Source organism: Cryptomeria japonica, chromosome 8 (assembly GCF_030272615.1).
Source record: "Cryptomeria japonica chromosome 8, Sugi_1.0, whole genome shotgun sequence".
Taxonomy (NCBI): domain Eukaryota; kingdom Viridiplantae; phylum Streptophyta; class Pinopsida; order Cupressales; family Cupressaceae; genus Cryptomeria; species Cryptomeria japonica.
The window spans coordinates 653,646,464-653,667,030 of NC_081412.1; the positions used below are offsets into that span (position 1 = coordinate 653,646,464).

At 37.1% G+C, this 20,567-nt stretch overlaps 1 protein-coding gene across 1 annotated transcript; it reads right to left on the reverse strand.

Annotated features, from left to right (window-relative positions):
• Nucleotides 1–62: 62 nt before the first annotated feature.
• Nucleotides 63–12,272, reverse strand: LOC131857895 (disease resistance protein Roq1-like). Its single transcript, XM_059210674.1, has 6 exons — nucleotides 12,130–12,272; nucleotides 11,483–12,044; nucleotides 11,120–11,374; nucleotides 10,351–10,995; nucleotides 8,561–10,256; nucleotides 63–175 (listed from the first exon to the last, which is right to left on the reverse strand). The coding sequence occupies exons 1-6, from the start codon at nucleotides 12,270–12,272 to the stop codon at nucleotides 63–65; spliced, it is 3,414 nt and encodes a 1,137-aa protein (XP_059066657.1).
• Between the last annotated feature and the right edge of the window lie 8,295 nt (nucleotides 12,273–20,567).

A 20,567-nucleotide genomic window follows, 5' to 3' on the forward strand; every position in this document is an offset into this window, starting at 1 on the left:
CTTTTACATATCTGTATATGCGTGAGAATAAACAACAAAACGAACAAGTTAGAGGAAGAAAGTTAGCAAGGCTGTTTAACCTGGCACACGCGCGCCTCTCCTTGCATGGGAGGGACACCATATCTTGGTGAGAGTGGAAGTAGGAGAGAGATGTCTTCCACAATGTTTGAGGAAACTGCACAAAAACATTAGTGAAGCCAAGTTAGCTGAGACTTCCCTTATGCATGTTTTGTCTGTGATCTATATTTATTATAAATACTATCCCAAAGTGTTGTTCAAATGAAAAATATTTACAATTATGTAAGTTTTATATTTGTTGAGAATGTCAATGACAATGTATTATGTTTTTGTTTTATGAGATCTATATTCTTAATAGTATGATAGTAATTTCAAAATAATAAATTTATATTAATGTCATATATTTATTCTAGTGCAAGATAAACTTTAAGTTTGTTAGTGAGTTTCATTGTCTTTTTAATCTCTATGTCTCATTTAAAGTGCATCAATTTAGACCAGCCAACAAGACTTGACTTCAAGATCTATATGGGAAAAATCCAAAGCCCTTAGCCAACTAAGCTACCCAAATAATTTAGTTGTTAATATAGAGGGAATCTAAATTAAAAAGTTACAATATATTTGGAGTAAAGTACAAATATTAAGGAAAAAAAAGTCATATTCAAAGTGAGAAATATATTACAAATATTATAATTGATAATATATATTCTATATCATTAATAAAAAAAATTATTTAAATATCATGTCAACCCTATTATGTTAAATATGAAAATGCAAAGAAAACTCCAATACTCCAAATTAACAATTTTAATAATTAGACGTATAAATACATGTATCAATAGTACATTGGTCTAATGCCGTAACATTGAAATAGTAATATGAGAAATATTGATTGAATGAATTATTTTGTATTAATTTATAAATTGCAAATAATAACATATCAAAATAATCATGTAAATAAGAGGAAAATGATAAATGCCTAAGTTGAACTCTTAAGTTTGAGTAAATTATATTTACTCTAGCATAATCTACAAATCATAAACCTAACTTTTTTTAATCATATATATTGTTCAACTCATCATTTCTTTAAAAATTACCAATGAGAATGTATTTGTATTATATGTGTTATACACACATTCAAACACCAGTAATAATTCATAAATAATATTTATAAAAAAGAGGAACCATGTATAAAAATTATCATCATTATCATAGATAAGTGAAGGATATTTTGAGCGTTACTAACCATTCACAATTTCACACTCACTTTGGAATCACTTTGGTGGTTGTGTCTAATGTACCTAATTCATGTGTGATGGTGCTCAATTTTAGAACCATTTATCGTTAACATTTTTGTCTATGGGGTATATTTATTATAAATACTATCCCAAAGTGTTGTTCAAATGAAAAATATTTACAATAATGTAAGTATTATATTTTTTGGAGAATGTCAATGGGCAAAAGCATGGAGCTGTGCCGCACTTTAGGCTAACTGGGGGTAGTTCAGTCGGACTACTCCTGAGCCGCGTGGCACCTACATGGTGCCGGAATGGCGTCGGAAGTTCAATCGACCAAACTCAGTTCGGTCGGACTGCATTAATTCAAATGCTTTCATTAAAAAAGAAATCAATTTTTATTTTATTTTTAGAACTAAGGCTAGTCCGGTTGGACTGAATTCGGCCGAACTCAGTTCAGCCGGACTAGCCTATGTGTCATGTGATGTAACACAAAAAAAGTGAAAAACTCTGGATTTTAGAAAATTTTAACTTCAGCCCTATTTTTCTTTAGGCAGATTTATTTTTTTACAAAAATAAAAAAAGTACTCTTTGGTAGAGCTCGAAGTCACGAATCTGGTCATATATTTTTTTTAGTATTTTGATTATTCTTAATATTTTTTATTAATTAAACATTGTGAGTAGGTTTTTAAAATTAAAAAATAAGCTAATTAGAAATTAAAAAAAATTAAAAAATTATTTTTCACTAGGTGAGAATCTTCTTCAAAAGGGTATATTTTTTTTGATAATGATAAATTTAGTAGTCAAAAGGTGACATCAAATGAATTGTCCAATCATCAATCAAAAAAAGTTGTGGAGAAACCCCAAAATGGTGCTCACGACTCCTCGTCTGCCTCCAAGAATCATTTGCCCTTATCGACCTCTACGTCTCTCATGGATAAACTTGACTCCTTAAGTAAAAATATTAAAAATTCTATGAGTGGAGCTAATAAAACGCTTCCCAAGTTTGATAAAAATGCAGACTTTGGGAAATTCAATGAAACTCCCCCGCCCCACTCTGCAATTGCAGAAGCCCTAGAACAGATGGATAAAGATCAACAAGAGGGTTTTCAAATGGTTGGCAAAAACCCTAGAAAGAGGAGGAGGAAAAATGCCCAACAGTTGGCACTTGAAAAAATTAGAGTGGCTAACCCAAATAGCAGTGAGCACAATAAAGATAAAAATGTTGGGGCGAACAATTATGCTTCTCCTATGGAAGATGATGCACAAGAGATGTCCCCCGAGAGGAGATTCTCAGGTACAAATGCAAATTCTTCCCTTGTCAAATCTTGGGTTAAGAATTTTGAAGGGAGAGACAAAAATAGTAGTGAATCAGGTAAGGGAGGGAGCTCTAGTGGGGCACTCATCAAGCCTGTTGCTCGTAGGGACTCTGCAGATATGGATGCATCATATGAGATATCTCCATCTAGTGACCCTGGATTGGCTGAGAGAGCCCCCCCTCTTACAAAATTCACTACTGAGTTATCTATAGCCCTTCCCCCTAAGAAGTTTGTTGAGATTGCAAATAATTGTGTTATAGAGACCATTGTTGTTGATCCTATTAGAGGTGAACCCAACCCTAGTGAGCCATCAGCAGATGGTTTTGATGCCATAGGCAATAGTGATAGTTTAAACACATATGGACCCTGTACAGGGGATGAGGTGGCCCCCAGTCAACCTGATCCCAACAAGGATTCAGACTGTGGGGATGACTCCCAATATGATGAAGACTCTATCGAAGAAGGTGATGAGATGGTTGATAGTGAGAACACTGATCATAAACCCAGAATAAGGAGAGGTAGACCATTAGGGTCCAAAAATAAAGGATCTTCCAATAAAGGAAATTTGAAGAGAAAAAAGATATCCCCAGATGCTTTAGCAATTTTAAGACTGCCAAAGAGTTACAACAAATCTCCTAGATATGATGAAGTGCATTTCATGGAACATTAGAGGTCTAGAGTCGCTCGACAGGAAGCAAATTGTTAAAAGGTTTCTTAACCAACATAGAGATTCAGACTTTGTGATGCTACAAGAATTGAAGGCAACTAAATTTACTCTGGAGGTCAATCTTGATTTCATTTTGGAAATATCACATTAGTAGTCAGGGTCACTCTTCATATAATAGAGCAATTTGGGCTTCATTCAGCTTGAATAATTCTGTCATAGGTGTTTGCTCAATTTATGATGCTAATGATTGGGGAGAGGACTGAACTATGGGATTGCATTGCCTCTCTTCCTGACATTCCTCGAATTATTGGGGGAGACTTCAACATGATTGAAAACCATTAGGATAAGTCTGAAGGCGTTTCTATGGAATGGAAAGGGGTTGAGAAACTACATTGGGAAAGGATGAAGAACTGTAAGAAGCTCTTTGACCCCTTAATTGGTAATAAGCAATCTGCGAGAGGGATATGGTACACTTGGTGCAATTACCAGAAAGGAAAACACAGAATCTATTGTAGGTTGGATAGATTTTAGGCAAACAGAGATAATTTCTCCTTTACACTGAATGACCAGGGTAATGTAGTAATAGTCTGGTTGGTTTCCCTCTCTGATCATCACCCTATTGTTTCTCTCATTAGGCTTGGAGACACACCAGCCAAGAAAGGGAAAGGTGGAGACAAATTCATCCTCAACACCCATCTCCTTAAGGATCAGGATGTGTTGGTTGCCATTAACATTATTAGGTTGCTCAATAAAAGAAATAAGAATGTGCAATCTCATATCAGTAGATGGAATCAAAATGTTAAGAATCGGCAAAATTTGCTTCAGACTATTGGGCAAAAAAGAGCTAAGGATAGTATATTTCAGGAAAGAGCACTTGCTGATGAGTTGCACCAGATTAGAGGATATTCAGAGCAACCCTAGTAACCTTGAGTTATCCTGCAGAGTTGCACAGGCTAGGGATGCTTTGAGGAGGCACCAATAGGTTAAGATTAGAGGTGCAATGATTAGGGCCCGAAGTCAGTGGATGCAATTTGGTGACAAAGGGTCTAAGTTCTTTCTCAATTTGCTTGGACAGAAGTAGAACAGATAAACAATTGATAGACTACGGGTTGATAACAAGGAGGTAGTGGAGGTAGAAGATATTAAAGAGGCCTTTGCCCTATTCTATAAGGAGCTCTTCTCCTCTGAAGATTCTCCCAATTCACAAAGAACTAGAGAAAGATGCAGAGCACTTATTCTTAGCAGAATAACTGATGAAGACTCCCATTCCTTGAAACAAGCTATATCTGTGGAGGAAGTGAAAAATGCCATTAGAGCCCTTAATAATGACAAATCACCTGGACCAGATGGATTGCCTATTGAGTTTTATAAAGCTAATGAGGAATGGATTAGCCAAGATCTCCATGAGCTGTATGTTGAGGCTCTTGAGAAAGGATCCCTAGGAGACATCATCAACAAAGGGATTATCAAGTTGTTACCCAAAGAGGGGGATAAGACACTTATCAAAAATTGGAGACCTATTACGATTCTCAATGTGGAATATAAGATCTTGGCCAAAGTTCTTGCTCTTAGATTAGAAAATGTGTTGCCCAAGTTTATCTATCCTACTCAAACAGGTTTCATTAAGGGAAGATTCATTATGGAAAACCTATTAACTATATGGGAAGCAATGGATTGGGCTAATGCTTCCAGGAAGAATTTTGTCATGTTCCTCTTAGATTTTGAGAAAGCTTATGATAGGGTTGAATGGGATTTTATATTGATGATGTTAGAAGCTTTCAGATTCCCTACAGAATTCTGTCAATTTGTGAAGGTTCTTCTCAAAGATGCTTCTGCACAGGTTGAGGTTAATGGCTCACTCACTCAGGTCATTAAACTTGGAAGGTCCATCAGGTAGGGATGCCCCCTTGTCCCAGCCCTATTTGTCATTGCCTCTGATGCATTGTACTACATATTGAGAGACTGCACCATTTTCCCTAAAATCGAAGGTGTTGTGCTGCCTGATGGGTCAGATTTGGTTAATATATAGTTTGCAGATGATACTGCATTATTTGTAGAACTCACCAAGCAGAACATGGAAGCCTTTGAAAGAAAAATCAAGTTCCTCGGTGAGATCTCAGGGGCCAAAATCTCTCAAACTAAATCCACCTTACTTGGGTGGAGAGAGGACCCTTCGGATTGGTTACAACAATTTGGGTTCCAGTGGGGGGGTCTTAACAAGATTGTCAGATACCTGGGGATACCCTTCTCTATCTCCCCTTCTCTAAAGGAAATGTGGATATGGGTTAGAGGTAAAATAGAAAAGAAATTAAGTGGAACAATAGATATCTATCGCTTGTTGGCAGAGTGCAAGTTTGTCAAAAGAATTTATCTTCATACAACATTTACTATTCATCTATCTAGATGTTTTGTAACTATTAGATCCTTGAAATCCAAAAAGTTATGAGGAAGTTCTTATGGTCTGATGGCAAAGGAAACAATAAGATACATTCAGTTAAATGGGGTTGGTGTCATATCGAGAAGAGATTGGCAGGGCTCGGACTAAAGGATCTGAGACTCCAAGGGATTGCACTTGCTTCAAAATGGATCTTTCAAGCGTTTGAAGGCAGTGAACCATGGAAAGTATTGGTCAGAAGAAACATTGTGAGGGTTGTACCTAAGGGGGCTAAATCTTGGATGTCTTTACCCTTTTGTGACCTGGTGGCTGGAGGTTTCCCAATCTCAGTACAGGGTTCGTGTGTCTTTAAATCTATCTGGAGGACCTGGGAAATAGTTAGACCATTCATCACCAACAATAGGGCTAGCAGCAATGATCACATTCATGGAGAGAGATCTATCTGGTGGAACCTTTTCCACTCCTCCAAACCTCTTGCGCTTACACAAGGCTGTTTTGCCAAAGCATGGGCTAACAAATGTATTTGTTGCTTTAAAGACATTATTGATAGTGATATGCTTATGAGTTGGGAGGCACTTAGTGCTAAGTATGATCTTCCAGCTTCCCAAAAAAGAACTTACAATATGGTTAAAATGCTTGTGTTGTTCTTCAGTTGCCTAAAACTTGTAATGTGGATAGTAACAGATTTACTACTTATAAATGGAATAACGATATCCTTATCTCTAGTGTTAAGTCTATCATTGTTTATAATACTCTCTCTTATGATGAGTCTATTATCAATCATGCTAATACTTTGTGGTATGCAGATTTATCTTTAAACCAGTGGCAGAAAGTATTCACGGGATTATGGAACAGTCCTATTGTTCCTAAGAAAAAATGTTTTAAATGGATGTTGTTAATTAACAGGCTTCCTTTCAAGAAAGATCAATCCAATATTGACATGTGAAATATATGTAGAGTGTCTGAATCTATTAGACACATCTTCTTTGAGTGCATTATTGACAAAGAAATTTGGTTGATGTTTGGTATTTCTATTCCTAACCAGGATAATATTATGGAAGTTCTTACTAGTTGCCTCCATGGTTTGAAAAAAGATACTAATCTATTTTGGCATATTCTTTCTACTGATATCTTATGGTACATTTGGAAAATTAGAAATGAAGATAATAAATTCCAAAGTAAAACTAGGGCCCTTACTGAGTCATTTCGTGGACTCACTCTTCATTACATTATTTTGCAGGTCTCTATAACTATGAGGATAGAGAAGAACAAATTTCTACGGTTTTTCAAAGATGGTCATGCTACTATGTTCATATATGAGTTGGAGAATGGATTTGAATGGAGGCAAGTTGTAGGAGACCACACCTCTTTTGCCACTGTAATGGAGAATCTTGGTGCTGAGATTTGGAAAGCCAGAAACCCAACAATGAAACAAATCCAGATGTTGACTCAACCGCATGAGGGAAGGAAGACAATTTGGATGGAAGGCCCTTTGAGGTGGACAACTTGGATGGAGCCCTATCAAGGTCATCTTCATGAGTGTGGAGATGTTGTTTGGTTCTCTTTTTTTTTCGAACATGAAGATTATCTATGTATACTTTTTTGCTTGGACACATCATAGAATAGGCTATGTACAGGATTGTGTTGTTTATAATATGCATGCAGAACTGTTAGTAGTCATTGATTGGATCTATGTAGGTTAGGATTGTTGGTTTTGAGGCATGACCTCACGTTACTACTGAAGCTATATTTTTTGTAAGTTTACTCTTTATATTTAAAATAAATAAATAAATGGTAAAGGAATTCATGGTAGTAATGGGTCTATTTCTATCAATCAATGCACATATGTGCCACCTTCATCTAATTTTCCTTTTGTTTCTCAAAACACCCATCAATCATCTCCATTTTACACAAGATAATTCATTACATCGAAGGCGTATTACACTCACATAATGGATGCAAAAACCTCTGTAAACATAAACTAGAAGCATTAAATTTAACATCCTCCTTGTATGTCATCCTCTCATTTCAACAATTTTTTTATTTAATTTTTTTTGGTACACCAATATAATAATAGTGTAGTCTTAATAGAGTTTTTTCTTTTGTCAAGAGTTTAATAGAAATATAATAATTAATTTTGTACTAAAATATTTTTCCTTTTCTAAAATTTTTTATGAAAATATAAAAAATATAATAACAATAACATACTAAAACTTATAACATAATCATATCTTTATAATAATTTAATATTAATAACAATATCATAATAAAATAATAATTTTATAATAATTATAATATATAAAAATATAATTACACAGAAGGTGTATTACACTCACACAATCTATGCACAAATATGTATTAATAATGAGACACTTAAATGCATGAAAAGCAAAACAAAATATTTTATTTATTTTCTCCTCTCAACTACCACTCATTTTGAGTTTAACTATTAATCAATTTTGTCTATCTCCATCTTACTAAGAGTTAACTTTGTAATTATACCAATCTAATATTATAATAATAATACAAGGGATATGATAAAATAATAATAATAATTAGTCTTAATAAAAAAATTTATTTTGGTGAAGAGTTTTATAAAAATATACTAATATCTTAATAATAATTTAATATTGATTGCAATATCATAATAATTTAATATTAATTAAAATATAATAATATAATTATGAACAAATATGATATCTTTCGACGTACTTTACCTATATTTTGCTAAAAATAAATATACTGATATTTTTTAAGTAGAATAATTAAAAATATTATATTTTTCAACATACTACAAATAAATATACTAATTATATATTATTAAAATATATTTAAAGTTTACCTTCAATTTTCAACACATCCTTGAACCTCCTATAAATAGAAATACTAATATCTAAACCATTATTGAAAACTGATAGTAAAACCTTACCCGAAGCGGCACTTGCACGCGCAATATCCTCCCTTCCATAGAAATACTTTAGCACTCTATTCAACCAACCATAATCTTGCCAAGCTCTACCCATCGTCGGGTCGGGGAAAGCGATCACTTTGCAGTTTACCAATCTGAGAGTAAGAGACCTTTGGCTGTAAAGCACCGAGCTTTCCCAGTCTACCAGAATGGGAGCAATTGAACTTTGGCTGTAACACTTCGAGCTTTTATAGGATTCATAGGGAGCTGTGAGAGAATAATACAGCTTCACTCCACGGAAATACCGTTTCGCCAGTTTTGTCTTGCCCTTCAGCCACTTCCACTGTTTCAATGCTTCTGGCAGGCTTACAGCACTTATGTTCCCGAACTTCTCGTCTTTCCAGTATTCAAGACAATATTCAAGATCCTCCTCGACTCGACAATTGTCGGGATCAATTCCCTCATAAGTGACCTCACCCTGACAATGCCAACTCACTTTGATTTCCTCTAATTGTGCACACTTATCCATCCTTGGAAGTCCTTTCATATTATCGTTGTATAGCAGATGAAACACCTGTAGTTGATGGCATCTCTCGATATCGGGAGGATCTTGAACACTAATGCAATTACATAAACTTAATTTCTTCAACTCCATTAGTGATGAGAAGTTGGGAAACCTCTCTAAATTTGTAAGTGTGAAAAAGTAAACATCCTCCAACTTGTCACAACCTGTAAGATCCGGTGGCTCCCTCATATTACACTTGCCAAGTTTGAGCACAGTCAAATTTGATAATCTTTTGAAGCTCGGAAGCTCTACTAGTTCTCCCATATTCCACAATTGAAGATTTTCCAGTTCCCAAAACGACTCCAAATTTTTAGGTGCCGAAGCAGCTTTTGATGAAATGAACAAATCTAGTGTCTTTAAAGCACTTGGCACATCTACCTCTGGACAAGCCGTCAGTGCATCACATTCCGACAAAACGAGCTTGGATAGTTTCCTGCATCCAGTAAGAAGCGGTGAAGCAGCCATCTGGCAGCAAAGGTTGAGGACAATAGTTTGAAGCTTTACACAATCTCTACAGTCGAGGGGGCCCTTCACTTTATCACACAAACTGAATTCCACTTTCTCCAAATGCTTCATACCTTTTAACCTTGGGAACTTGGAGAGAGATGGACAGAGAACATTAATCTCTCTCAGACGAAAACAACGGGTAAGATCTCCCAGCTGATCAAGTACCTGGCTGCCTGCAATATCTATCTCAAGATGTTGTAACCCTTCGAAGCTGCTTACCTCGGGAAGTTCAAACATTGGATTTACCCCTCTTATCTCTAGCCACGCCAGGTCTACCAACTTTTCCATCCCATCAAGTGCTACCAGAAATTTGCAATCGCGTAATGTGATACTTCTGAGCCTGTCCATCGGACCCAAGTCAAGCTTGCTCACATTCTGCACATCTACAAGCTGAAGCACAAATAGATTTCCAAGGTACCTCGGGGCTATCTTTCGATACATGCACTCCTCCAACTTAGCTAATTCAAACCCTGTATTATCTTCTGCAATTAATCCACGTGTACTACATTGGTCATCTTCCTTCTTCCACCACAGCCATCTCCCCATTTCATTTGCTTTGCTTTGAGCGAACTCTATATATAGGTCGTGTATGCGAACTTCAGGTTTATATTCTTCAATAAAAGCCTTCTTACGTAGATCCTCGACCTGAAACCACATATAAATCAAGCGTTCAATGGTTTTTCAAATAAAGCGCCCAAATCACAAACTAAAAGCGTTTAAAAGCATTTGTTAAACTCACTGCTTTTTCAATAAACGAGATCTCTTCGTTGCAATTTATTGCCAGCCACCTGCTAACTTTGTGGGAAGACATATTGGGCAGCATATAGACGGTGAGAAGCATGAATATGGTGCGGTATTTGGCAGGCATGTCATCAAAAGCTTTCCCCAGCACAGCGAACACTTCATCCAAACCATCAAGCGCTCTGTCTACCATGCCATCCATCTCAGCAGCCCATTTTGATAAGTCAAAACCGTATTTACTAAAGAGGTAGCCACCAAAAGCTTTTAAGGCCAACGGATGATATGTTCGAGCTCTCGGAACAATGTCACAACAGGTCTCTTTGAACAAACATCTTTTTGCACACTTCAAACCAAAACTTCTTTCCTCTGCCTCTAACGTTGGCTCTCCTGGAAATGCCTTTTCCAACAAGATGGCTATGGCCTCTTCCTCTTCAAGCCTTGGGACGCGCATACATGACTGCGAATCTATACTGAATTGTTTTACTAGTACATCTACACTTCGAGCACTCAAAAGGATGTAGCTGTTTTCCCCCAAGTCCGCCCGAAGATAGTCTCTCACTTCGTCTATGCTGTCGTCTGTGATGTTGTCGAGAACCAACAAAACCCTTTGGCCCTTCACTCTTCTATACAACTCAATTTGTGCCTGTTAGTTACACTAAAAACATGCAGAATACTTACACATCTTGTCATCACGAGTCCTTGTTTAGAGTAGTCATTTACATAATATCAGAGTTGTAAACAAAATTATAACATATGAAATTGATCACCTGATCTTGGCTTGTCAATGTATCGAGATACGGTTGAGGACAGTGAGTGAGATGCTGCAGGGCGTCTTCCTTTTTTTTTAATGAATCGCCTCTAGAAAATTCCACATGGCACACTTTACCTTCAAACTCTTCCAACTTAAAGTTGCAAAAGGCCTTCCCAAGTGTAGTTTTCCCGTAGCCTGCTATTCCATACAATCCTACAATACGGATTCCATTTTTGTTGGGCTGAACCTCGTTGAAGAAATTTGAGAGCTCCTGCAACCAATAAATAGAATAAATACATAAAATGTATGTATATATCTGTGACAGAACAAGTAAAGAAAAAAAAGAGTTAAATAAAAGAAAGTAAAGAGATGTTCTGACCTGACACATTCGTAGTTCTCCTTGCATGCAAGGGACATGATACCTTGGGAAATCTGTTGAAAGTATGTGCCACACTTTTTTCACTATTTCATCTCTAAACTTCACCTCATTGTCACCTTCAGTAAATTTCAATCCATTAATTCCTCGTATTACTCTTAAAGCTCGGTGCCATTCGGCCCGCTCTTCCTTGGATTCCTCAAATTCTCTCCACTTTTCATTGTCTGCCTTGATTTGCTTAAGAGCCTCCGGTGCAATCTTAAAGAACAAGGGTAAAATTTTGATATTGGGATATTTATCTCTAGCTTTCACGACAGTAGAGAGTTCCAGCATTGGCCACTTTGTTTCCAAGAATTCCTTAGAAAGAAGCAAGACTGCTAGTTTGCATGATTTAGCGGCGGCAAGAATACGAGGGGGAAAAGGTTCCCCCACTGGCAAACTTTCATGATCTTCATCAAAGAAGCAGAACACGCCTCGTTTCGTGAGGTCTCTGTGTAGCTGCCTAACAAAATTTTTCTGCTTACCGCTATGACTGAGAAATGCATCAAACTTCTGTCCATGATCACTATTAATGGAAATAAGAAGTGATTTTTAATGTTGGATTCGTTTGGCGAAGAAAGATATTGACATTGAAATAAAATTCACCTCACCTGCCGGTCGATTTGTTGGGTTGAGAGGACTTGTTTGCGCGTGAACTTCTAGGCTCCGCAGTCGAACGAGCTTGAGAATATTCCCCGATGCTTAATTTCTTGGATTGGTCTCGGTCTGATCCATTGGGACGTATATTCCTCATTTCTTCACACAATATATTGGACATAGATCATGAGCATTCATGGATTTATAACATATAAAACCTTAACTAGCCCATTTTATCTAGCCTTAAATAAGTTATATAGATATTTATATTAGGGGTTTAACAATTTAAATATTAATATCTTCAATAATTAAGAATGCTTAATGTGATTCAACAGGATAATAATTGATTCTATGGTAAATGGTAGCTATTAAAATACTTTTAAAGGATTTTAAAGATAAATTAATAAATTAAATTAATAATTAAAATATAATAGATTTAAATATGATAATTAGTTTGATTTTAATGATGTAAAAATAAGGTTAAAGATGTTATTTGACAAGTGCTTAAAATAGTATAAATTTGTCGTATTCTCTCTTTAGGTTCAAATCTACACATGGAAATGAACTGACCTATGAACCTAAGACTATTCACATGGGATGAACACGCAAAAATTTAACTATTGAAATTTTTTTACCTAAGGTCTTTTACCATTTGAATCTCGAAAAGGACTAAAAGTATTTAGAAACACCTTTGAAGAATCTATTAAATTACAAGAGTTATTTTCTACAAATGAAAACCTTAGACAAATCAATTTAACGGCTTTAACATAATGGTTGAAGACAACAAGCAAGTATGCAATGTATCTAGGATGATGCATGTGAATGTAATGTTGATTTGATGATTTGATTATAAATGAACTTTTGGTAACTCCTAAATTTAATAGCATCTTTTGAAGATTTCAAATAAATAAATGAATGTGTATAAACACAATATAGCACACAAATGTGTATTGGGTAGGTTCACGATAGTTAGTGAATATGGATTAAATTTCAAATTTCAAATTTAAGTTTAAAATTTAGACATGAGAATGTATAAATGGTACATATTAAGTCTACACCCATAAATTCAATTTATGATGGCAAATATAAAATATAAAAAATTAGAACTAATTTTTTAAATGGATAATAACAAAATCAAGATAAAATATTACTATAAACTAAACTCACAGAAAATTATGCCACTTATAAGCTTATTATTTAATAAAAATATTTTAATCAAATATATAATTTGTAATATTATAATAACATAAAAATTAAAAATTAAAAATTAAAAAAAAAATAGTGAGAAAGAACTATTCTAACCTCTTTTAATTGTTAAAACCAAGTGAATGTAAATGATTGATATACTTTAAAGTCTATAGTTGAGAAGGATAAAACATACGAATCATAAACTTTTTTTAAAGTAATTATGCCACATCAAGACACTCTAAGCATATTTAATGACTTTATTGTTAAGCGGATTATAGTATGTAATAGTTCATGCGAACAATACGCTTGGAGTTGGTGATATTTGTTGGTGTAAATAAATATTCATTATGGATATTATTACACTTTACTTAAGTTAACTTAGGATAATGCATCTCTTCTTAGTTTGGATTTGAGACACTTAGGGAAGTGTGCACATAGGGATATAGCTTGTAGGAGAAATTCCACATTTTGTGGTCTTATTTTGTTGTTACACTCCACATTCGGTGGGTCATCCACCTCTTTTGGAATATTATATTATTTCTCCTACCTACCTCTAGTATTTCTTACCTACCCTTGTTTCTCATTGAGCCACATGTCATGATTGTGTGCTCGTATATCCATATGGCCTTGCCTATATAAGTAGGCTCATATTCATTATATTGGAAATTCAGTTGATCATTTGCATATTGATGAGAATACAGTTTGTTCTTGTCATTCTTTTGTCTCTCTTTTATACTTTTCATTGTGCCCTTGATCTTGGCAAAATCTCACATGGTATCAAAGCCATTGGGGCTTCAATTGATTGGTTTTTGGAGACATCTTGGAAGGCTTCTATTTTCAGATATGAGGGATAGCATTTTTTGGAGGCATCTTAGAGCGTTTTTTACCTCACCATTGCGTCCGGGAGGCCGTTTCCATTAAAATCGAGTATAAACTCGACCTATTTTGGCGAAAATCGAATTTTGGGCGTTGAGGAATTTTTTGCCCAATTCGAGCAATACGGTATGGAATTTTCAGATCTCGAAAAGAAAAAAAAATTGTGGGTCTGTACCTTCTGCCCAATCAGCAGTGCACAGTCAGCGCCCAGTCAGCAGTGCTCAGTCAGCGCCTTGTCAGCAGCGCACAGTCAGTCGCTCAGTCAACGCCCAGTAAGCATTTTTTGAAAAAAATTTAGACCCCTCTCCGTTGAGTCGTTTGGATTTTTAGGTCAACTTTGGAGGCTCATAACTTGCTCAATTTTGATCCTTTTTTGGTGCAATTTTTTTTATCTGGGCTAATTTTTCGTGCTCTTCGCAGTGGTGTGGTTATTTTCTGATTTTGGTGCACAGTTTTTTCGGAATTTTCGGATTCTCTCAGCTGTACATGTCCAATCCTCAATTTTGCAACTTCAAAGGCTTCGTTTGAGCTCATACGACCTCCTTTTCAGGTGCCGTTTTTTTTTAAAGTGCATATTTTTTCATCTAATTTCATAATCTATAATTAGATTTCAGAGATTTTTAGTGGAAATTGTACTTTCAGATATTGGTCTTATTTGGCCTACTTGGTACTTGTAATTTGCTTGGATCTTAGTTTAGATCTCTTGCATTATTAGTTTGAGTCTCTTTTGGCCTTATTCAGGCAGTTGCAAAGTTGAAATCAGAAGTCCACTTTGCCATTTTTTGCAAGTGGCCCCTTGTACACGCACTAAGTATAAAGTGTCAAACCATCACTTTTGGAGAGGTTCTTTGATTGAGTGAATTTGGGGGGGTGTCTTGTGTGATTGTGTCTCTCTTTCTTTGTGCTCTTTCATTTTTGTTGCAATGTCCTCATAAATTTCCACCTTTAACTCCACATAATTATGCATCACGAAAAATTAAAGTATGGAGCAGATTAATGGAAAAAGGTCTCACACATTGCATAGATGGAACATTAGCAGCGCCAACCGATCCTAAGGCTAATCCTAATGGTCAGTTAGAATGGCTCACTAAGAATTGCATGGCTCTTGGAACTTTGCGCAAGTATGTATCAAATGACCTCATTTTTCACATTGAGAAGTGTACTACAATCAAAGAGGCTTGGGATATGTTTCAAAAATTGTATGGTCAAGTTGATGAAATCAGAGGTTACAAGATTGACAATGAGCTCGCCAACTTGGATCCCAAGAGTTTTGATACAATCCAAGATTATGTCACCAAAGCAAATGAGCTAAGAGCAAAGCTTAAGGATTGTGGAATTGACAAAAAGGATGCTCAGTTGATATTCAACTTGTTGGACAAGCTTGCACCAGAATATGCAGCATTTGTATCTAGCTTCCAAACTCATCGTTTGATAGTGGGGAGTTCCTACATTATGCCTTCATTTGATGCTTTTAGAGAAATGTTGATATTGGAACAATCTAAGTTGTTGAACATGGGGCTTCTCAAGTCTTCAAAGTCCAAGGCTTTGGTGGCTAATCAAGAGAGTCAAGGGAGTCAAGGCAAAGATTCCAACAAGAAGAAGAAGCAATCTAAGTCAAAGCCACAACAGGAAAAAGGGCAATCATCCTCTCCATCACAAGGCGATTTTCATCCTCTTCCAAGAAAGGGACTTCACCTAAGAAGGATAAACCAACTTGTGCATATTGCAAGAAGTATGGTCATGATGAGCATCGATGCCACACCAAGCAAGTTGATGAGTTGACAAATCTTCTTAAGGAAAACAACATCAACTTGCCATCCGCCTACACAAATAAGGATTCATCTCCTTCCTCTTCCTCACAGTCTAAGGGAAAAGGGCAAGCATTTGTGGCTACAACAGGTTCTTCACAGCAGTGGATACTTGACTCGGGTGCCTCTTATCACATGGGTTCTACAAAGGAGCAGTTTTCTTCATTGGAGCCATCTAAGGTACCTCACATTTACATAGGTGATGATACACAAGTAGAGGTTGAAGGGAAAGGTTCAGTTGACATGGATGATGGAACATTTGAGAATGTTCTTTATGTTCCTAACCTGTCCACCAACCTTCTCTCTATCTACCAAATCACTCACTATGAGAATGGGTAAAAGGTTGAGTTTACACCTGATTCAGTTGTGGTAAAGGAACTTGATGATGATGCCTTTGTAACAGTGGGACAAGTCAATGACAACTCAAGGGTTTATTCATTCTCCCACTTTGTGCCAAGTTCTCCTTCTAGGGCCTTGCTTACTCATTCAAATTCAGAAAATAAGCTATGGCATGAGCGGTTTGGTCACCTCAACTACCGCTATCTTCAGCACATAACACTAAAGACATGGTCACAGGTCTACCTCGAATCAGTTTTTCAAAGGTTGTATGTTCAGGTTGTTCCATGGGCAAGCATCCCAAGGAGAAGTTTGATAAAGGGAAAGCTTGGAGAGCTTTGGAAGTTCTTCAACTTGTTCAAAGCGATGTAGCAGGTCCATTTCCAGCACTTTCATTTAGCAAGGCCTGCTATGTCCTCACCTTCATCGATGACTACTCCCGCTTCACTTGGGTCTACTTTCTCATTCATAAGAGTGAAGCATTTGACAAATTTCAAGACTTCAAGACTCATGTGGAGAAGCAATCTAGGAAAGTGGTCAAGATTCTTCGTACAGATAATGGAAGGGAATATGTGAACAAAAGACTTGAGGATTTTTGTACATTTGAGGGGATTGATCTTCAGCATTCTGTTGCATACACTCCATAACAGAACGGAGTTGCAGAACGCAAGAATCGAACTCTCAAAGAATGGCTAGTTGTATGATACATGCTCATTCTCTTGATCCTGCCTTTTGGGCGGAGGCTATCAGTTGTGCCACACACATCCAGAATCGGGTTCCTCACAAAGTTTTGCAAGGTATTACTCCTTTTGAAGCTTGGGCTAGTAGGAAACCGATTGTGAGACATTTCAGAGTCTTTGGGTGTCCAGCATGGGCTCGCATACCTCTGCAGAAACGCAAGGCATAGGAACCTCAGAGTCGGCCTTGCATATTTGTTGGATATCCTGGGGGTGTTAAGGCATATAGATTGATGGATCCTAAGACACATGAGGTGTTTATTGAGAGGAGTGTTCACTTTGAGGAAAGCTCTCTTGGCTTAGCCTCTCTACCTCATCCACCATCCTCCATTGTGGATAGTGATGCTAGTGATTCAGATGATGAGACTCCTTCAACTTCGACTCGCAGGGTTACACCTCCGTAGGGTGCACTTGCAATGGAGGAGCCTCGTTCTCCACCTCCACCTAGACCTCATTGAGCTCGATAGACACTTGAGTCAGCGGGTTCTCTTGTTGGGGATCCTTCAGATACATGGAGGACTCGATCACAGCATCAGGATCTTCCACATGCATTCATTGCTACCGCTTCTGATCCACATACATTTCAAGAAGCATCAGGGGTTCCTAAGTGGGACCAAGCTATGGAGGAAGAGTATAGTTCCTTGATGAGGAACAACACATGGGATTTAGTCCATCTCCCTAAGGGGAGAAAGATGGTTCAATGTAAGTGGATCTATCGAACCAAGTTTGCAACGGATGGTAGTGTGGATAAGTATAAGGCTTGACTTGTTGCAAAAGGTTTCTCTCAGGTTCCAGGTGTTGACTATATTGAGACCTTTGCGCTCGTAGCCAAGATGAACTCCATTCGCTTAACACTTGCTATTGCTGCAGCTCATGGTTGGGTTGTACATCAGATGGATGTGAAGAGTGTTTTTCTTCATGGGGATCTTGATGAGGAGATTTATATGGAGCAGCCACAGGGTTTCATACAGGATGCTTCCTTGGTTTGCAGACTAAGGAAATCTCTCTATGGCCTTAAGCAGGCCCCCAGGGCTTGGTACGGCAAGATGGATTCCTTTCTTCTCTCAGCAGGGTTCACCAGGTGTCATTCTGATCCGAATGTCTACATTTTGCGACAAGCTGACTCTCACTTGATACTTGTGCTCTATGTTGATGATTTGATCATTACTGGGAGCACCGCATCTATCATTAGCAGGGTCAAATATGCTTTGCATGACAGATTTGCTATGACTGACTTGGGTCTTTTGCACTACTTTCTCGGGATAGAGATTTCACAGTCACCTTCCGAGATTACACTATTGCAACCCAAGTATGCTCTTGATCTACTTGCACACTTTCATATGGTTGATTGTAAGCCTGCCCCGACTCCCTTTCTTTTAGGAGTCAAGCGTGAGGCTTAGTGTTCTTCTCCACCAGTTGATGCCACATTGTATCGTTAGCTTATGGGTAGTCTCATCTACTGGACTCACACAGGCCCTGATATTTCATTTGCGGTTGGCATGGTTTCCCGCTTCATGCAGGAACCACATAAGCTTCATTGGAAATCCACCAAATGCATCCTTCATTACATCCAGGGTACACATCACTATGGGATTCACTATGCAGCAGGCACGGGACTTCGTTTGGTTGGTTACACAGACTCTGATTGGGCGGCAATCTTGATGATCGTAAGTCTACTTCAGGTTACAGTTTTCACCTTGGTTAAGGCCCCATTTGTTGGCAGAGCAAGAAGCAGCATGTTATTGCTCTCTCTTCGACTCAGGCTGAGTATCGAGGAGCTGTTAACGCAACGACTGAGACCATTTGGCTTCAACAGATTCTCACCAAGTTTGGGTTCACCACCCGATGGCCGACAGTTCTACATTGTGACAATCAAAGTGTTATTGCAATCTCGAAGAACTCAGTCCAGCACCAACAGACTAAACACATCGAGATCCATATGCACTATATCTGAGAGTTGATTTGCAATATTGTCCTACAACAAAGCAGGTTGCAGACATATTTACCAAACCTTTCACCAAGAGTAAGTTCCAACAGTTGCGAGCTCTCTTGGGGTTGCGAGATGTCTCATTAGGGGGGGTCAGTTGACTTCTCCTTCCTCTCTTATGCGGGGGACTTTTTCCTCTTTGAGGTTTTGTCCTTCTTCTTTGAGAGTTCTTTTGTACATTCATCTCTCTTTGGGGGGGGAGTTTTTTCCCACTGGGTTTTCTCCCTTTTTTCGTTTGTGAGAGATTGCATTGCATAGTTTTGCTTGCATTTGCATATTGTACATTGGTACCTATCATGGCCCAGTAGTCGAGACCCTTCTTGCATTGTTGACTAGAGTCTTCATTCTCCTAAGTTGCACTTAAGGGGGGGAGTTGGTGTAAATAAATATTCATTATGGATATTATTACACTTTACTTAAGTTAACTTAGGATAATGCATCTTTTTGTAATTTGGACTTGAGACACTTAGGGAAGTGTGCACATAGGGATATAGCTTGTAGGAGAAATTTCACCTTTTGTGGTCTTATTTTGCTGTTACACTCCAAGTTCAGTGGGTCATCCACCTCTTGTGGAATATTATATTATTTCTCCTACCTACCCCTAGTATTTATTACCTACCCTTGTTTCTCATTGAGTCACATGTCATGATTGTGTGCTCGTATATCCATATGGCCTTGCCTATATAAGCAGGCCCATATTCATTGTATTGGAAAATCCAATTGATCATTTGCATATTGATGAGAATACAGTTTGTTCTTGTCATTCTTGTGTCTTTCTTTTATACCTTTCATTGTGCCCTTGATCTTGGCAAAATCTCACAATATTTAATTAGTTTGTTTGGATTGTGCATCTCGTATGAGAAAATTAGCACTTTGAATTTAGTTTGTTTCATAGCTGCAAATTCCTTGTGTTTATATTGTCTTGTAGTTTTTGTTAAGATGGTTTGTTAAGATGGTTGGTGGAAAATTGTCTTAGAGTGTCATAAATTATTGATCTTAACAATTTGGCATGTTTGTTTGATTTATAAGTAATATGTCTAATTTTGGAGCTATTGACCTTTTTGCTAGCACATTTTTCTAGTAGTAGCATGTCCAATACCCTCATCCTAGAAAAATGGGCTCAAATTTCAAATGATGAAAGTTGACCTTGCAATTTGCATGAATCAACCTTTTTTGTCTACATACCCCAAAATGTAATTCCAAAAAGGTGTAAGTTGCATATAAATACAACTCACTTTCTCATTTCAAAGTCTAACCTTCTCTAGCATTCATTTTAATTCAACCTATGCAATGTAATTCTAGTAATCAAGCACATATCTACATTCAAGGAGCAAAAGCATTCAAGTATTCAAGTCAACTACAAAAAACATGATCAAGTATATTATGCATTTTCATGTTGAAAGCATGCGCTAACATGTCGCAAAAATTTATGAGCATCACGTCAAGCTTCACATGAGATTTCATGAGAGGGTTTCATACTTGAGGTGATATCTTGTCATTTTACCATTTTTATTGTTTGC

What these genes read in the sequence shown, in the direction of transcription:
- LOC131857895 (XM_059210674.1), bottom strand. Translation starts at nt 12,272, where the DNA reads ATGAGGAATATACGTCCCAATGGATCAGACCGAGACCAATCCAAGAAA. An exon ending in GAGAACTACGAATGTGTCAG is followed by an intron (nt 11,375 to 11,482) that starts GTCAGAACATCT and finishes TATTGGTTGCAG; the next exon opens with GAGCTCTCAAATTTCTTCAA. An exon ending in GCGTGCAAGTGCCGCTTCGG is followed by an intron (nt 176 to 8,560) that starts GTAAGGTTTTAC and finishes GTTTTTGTGCAG; the next exon opens with TTTCCTCAAACATTGTGGAA.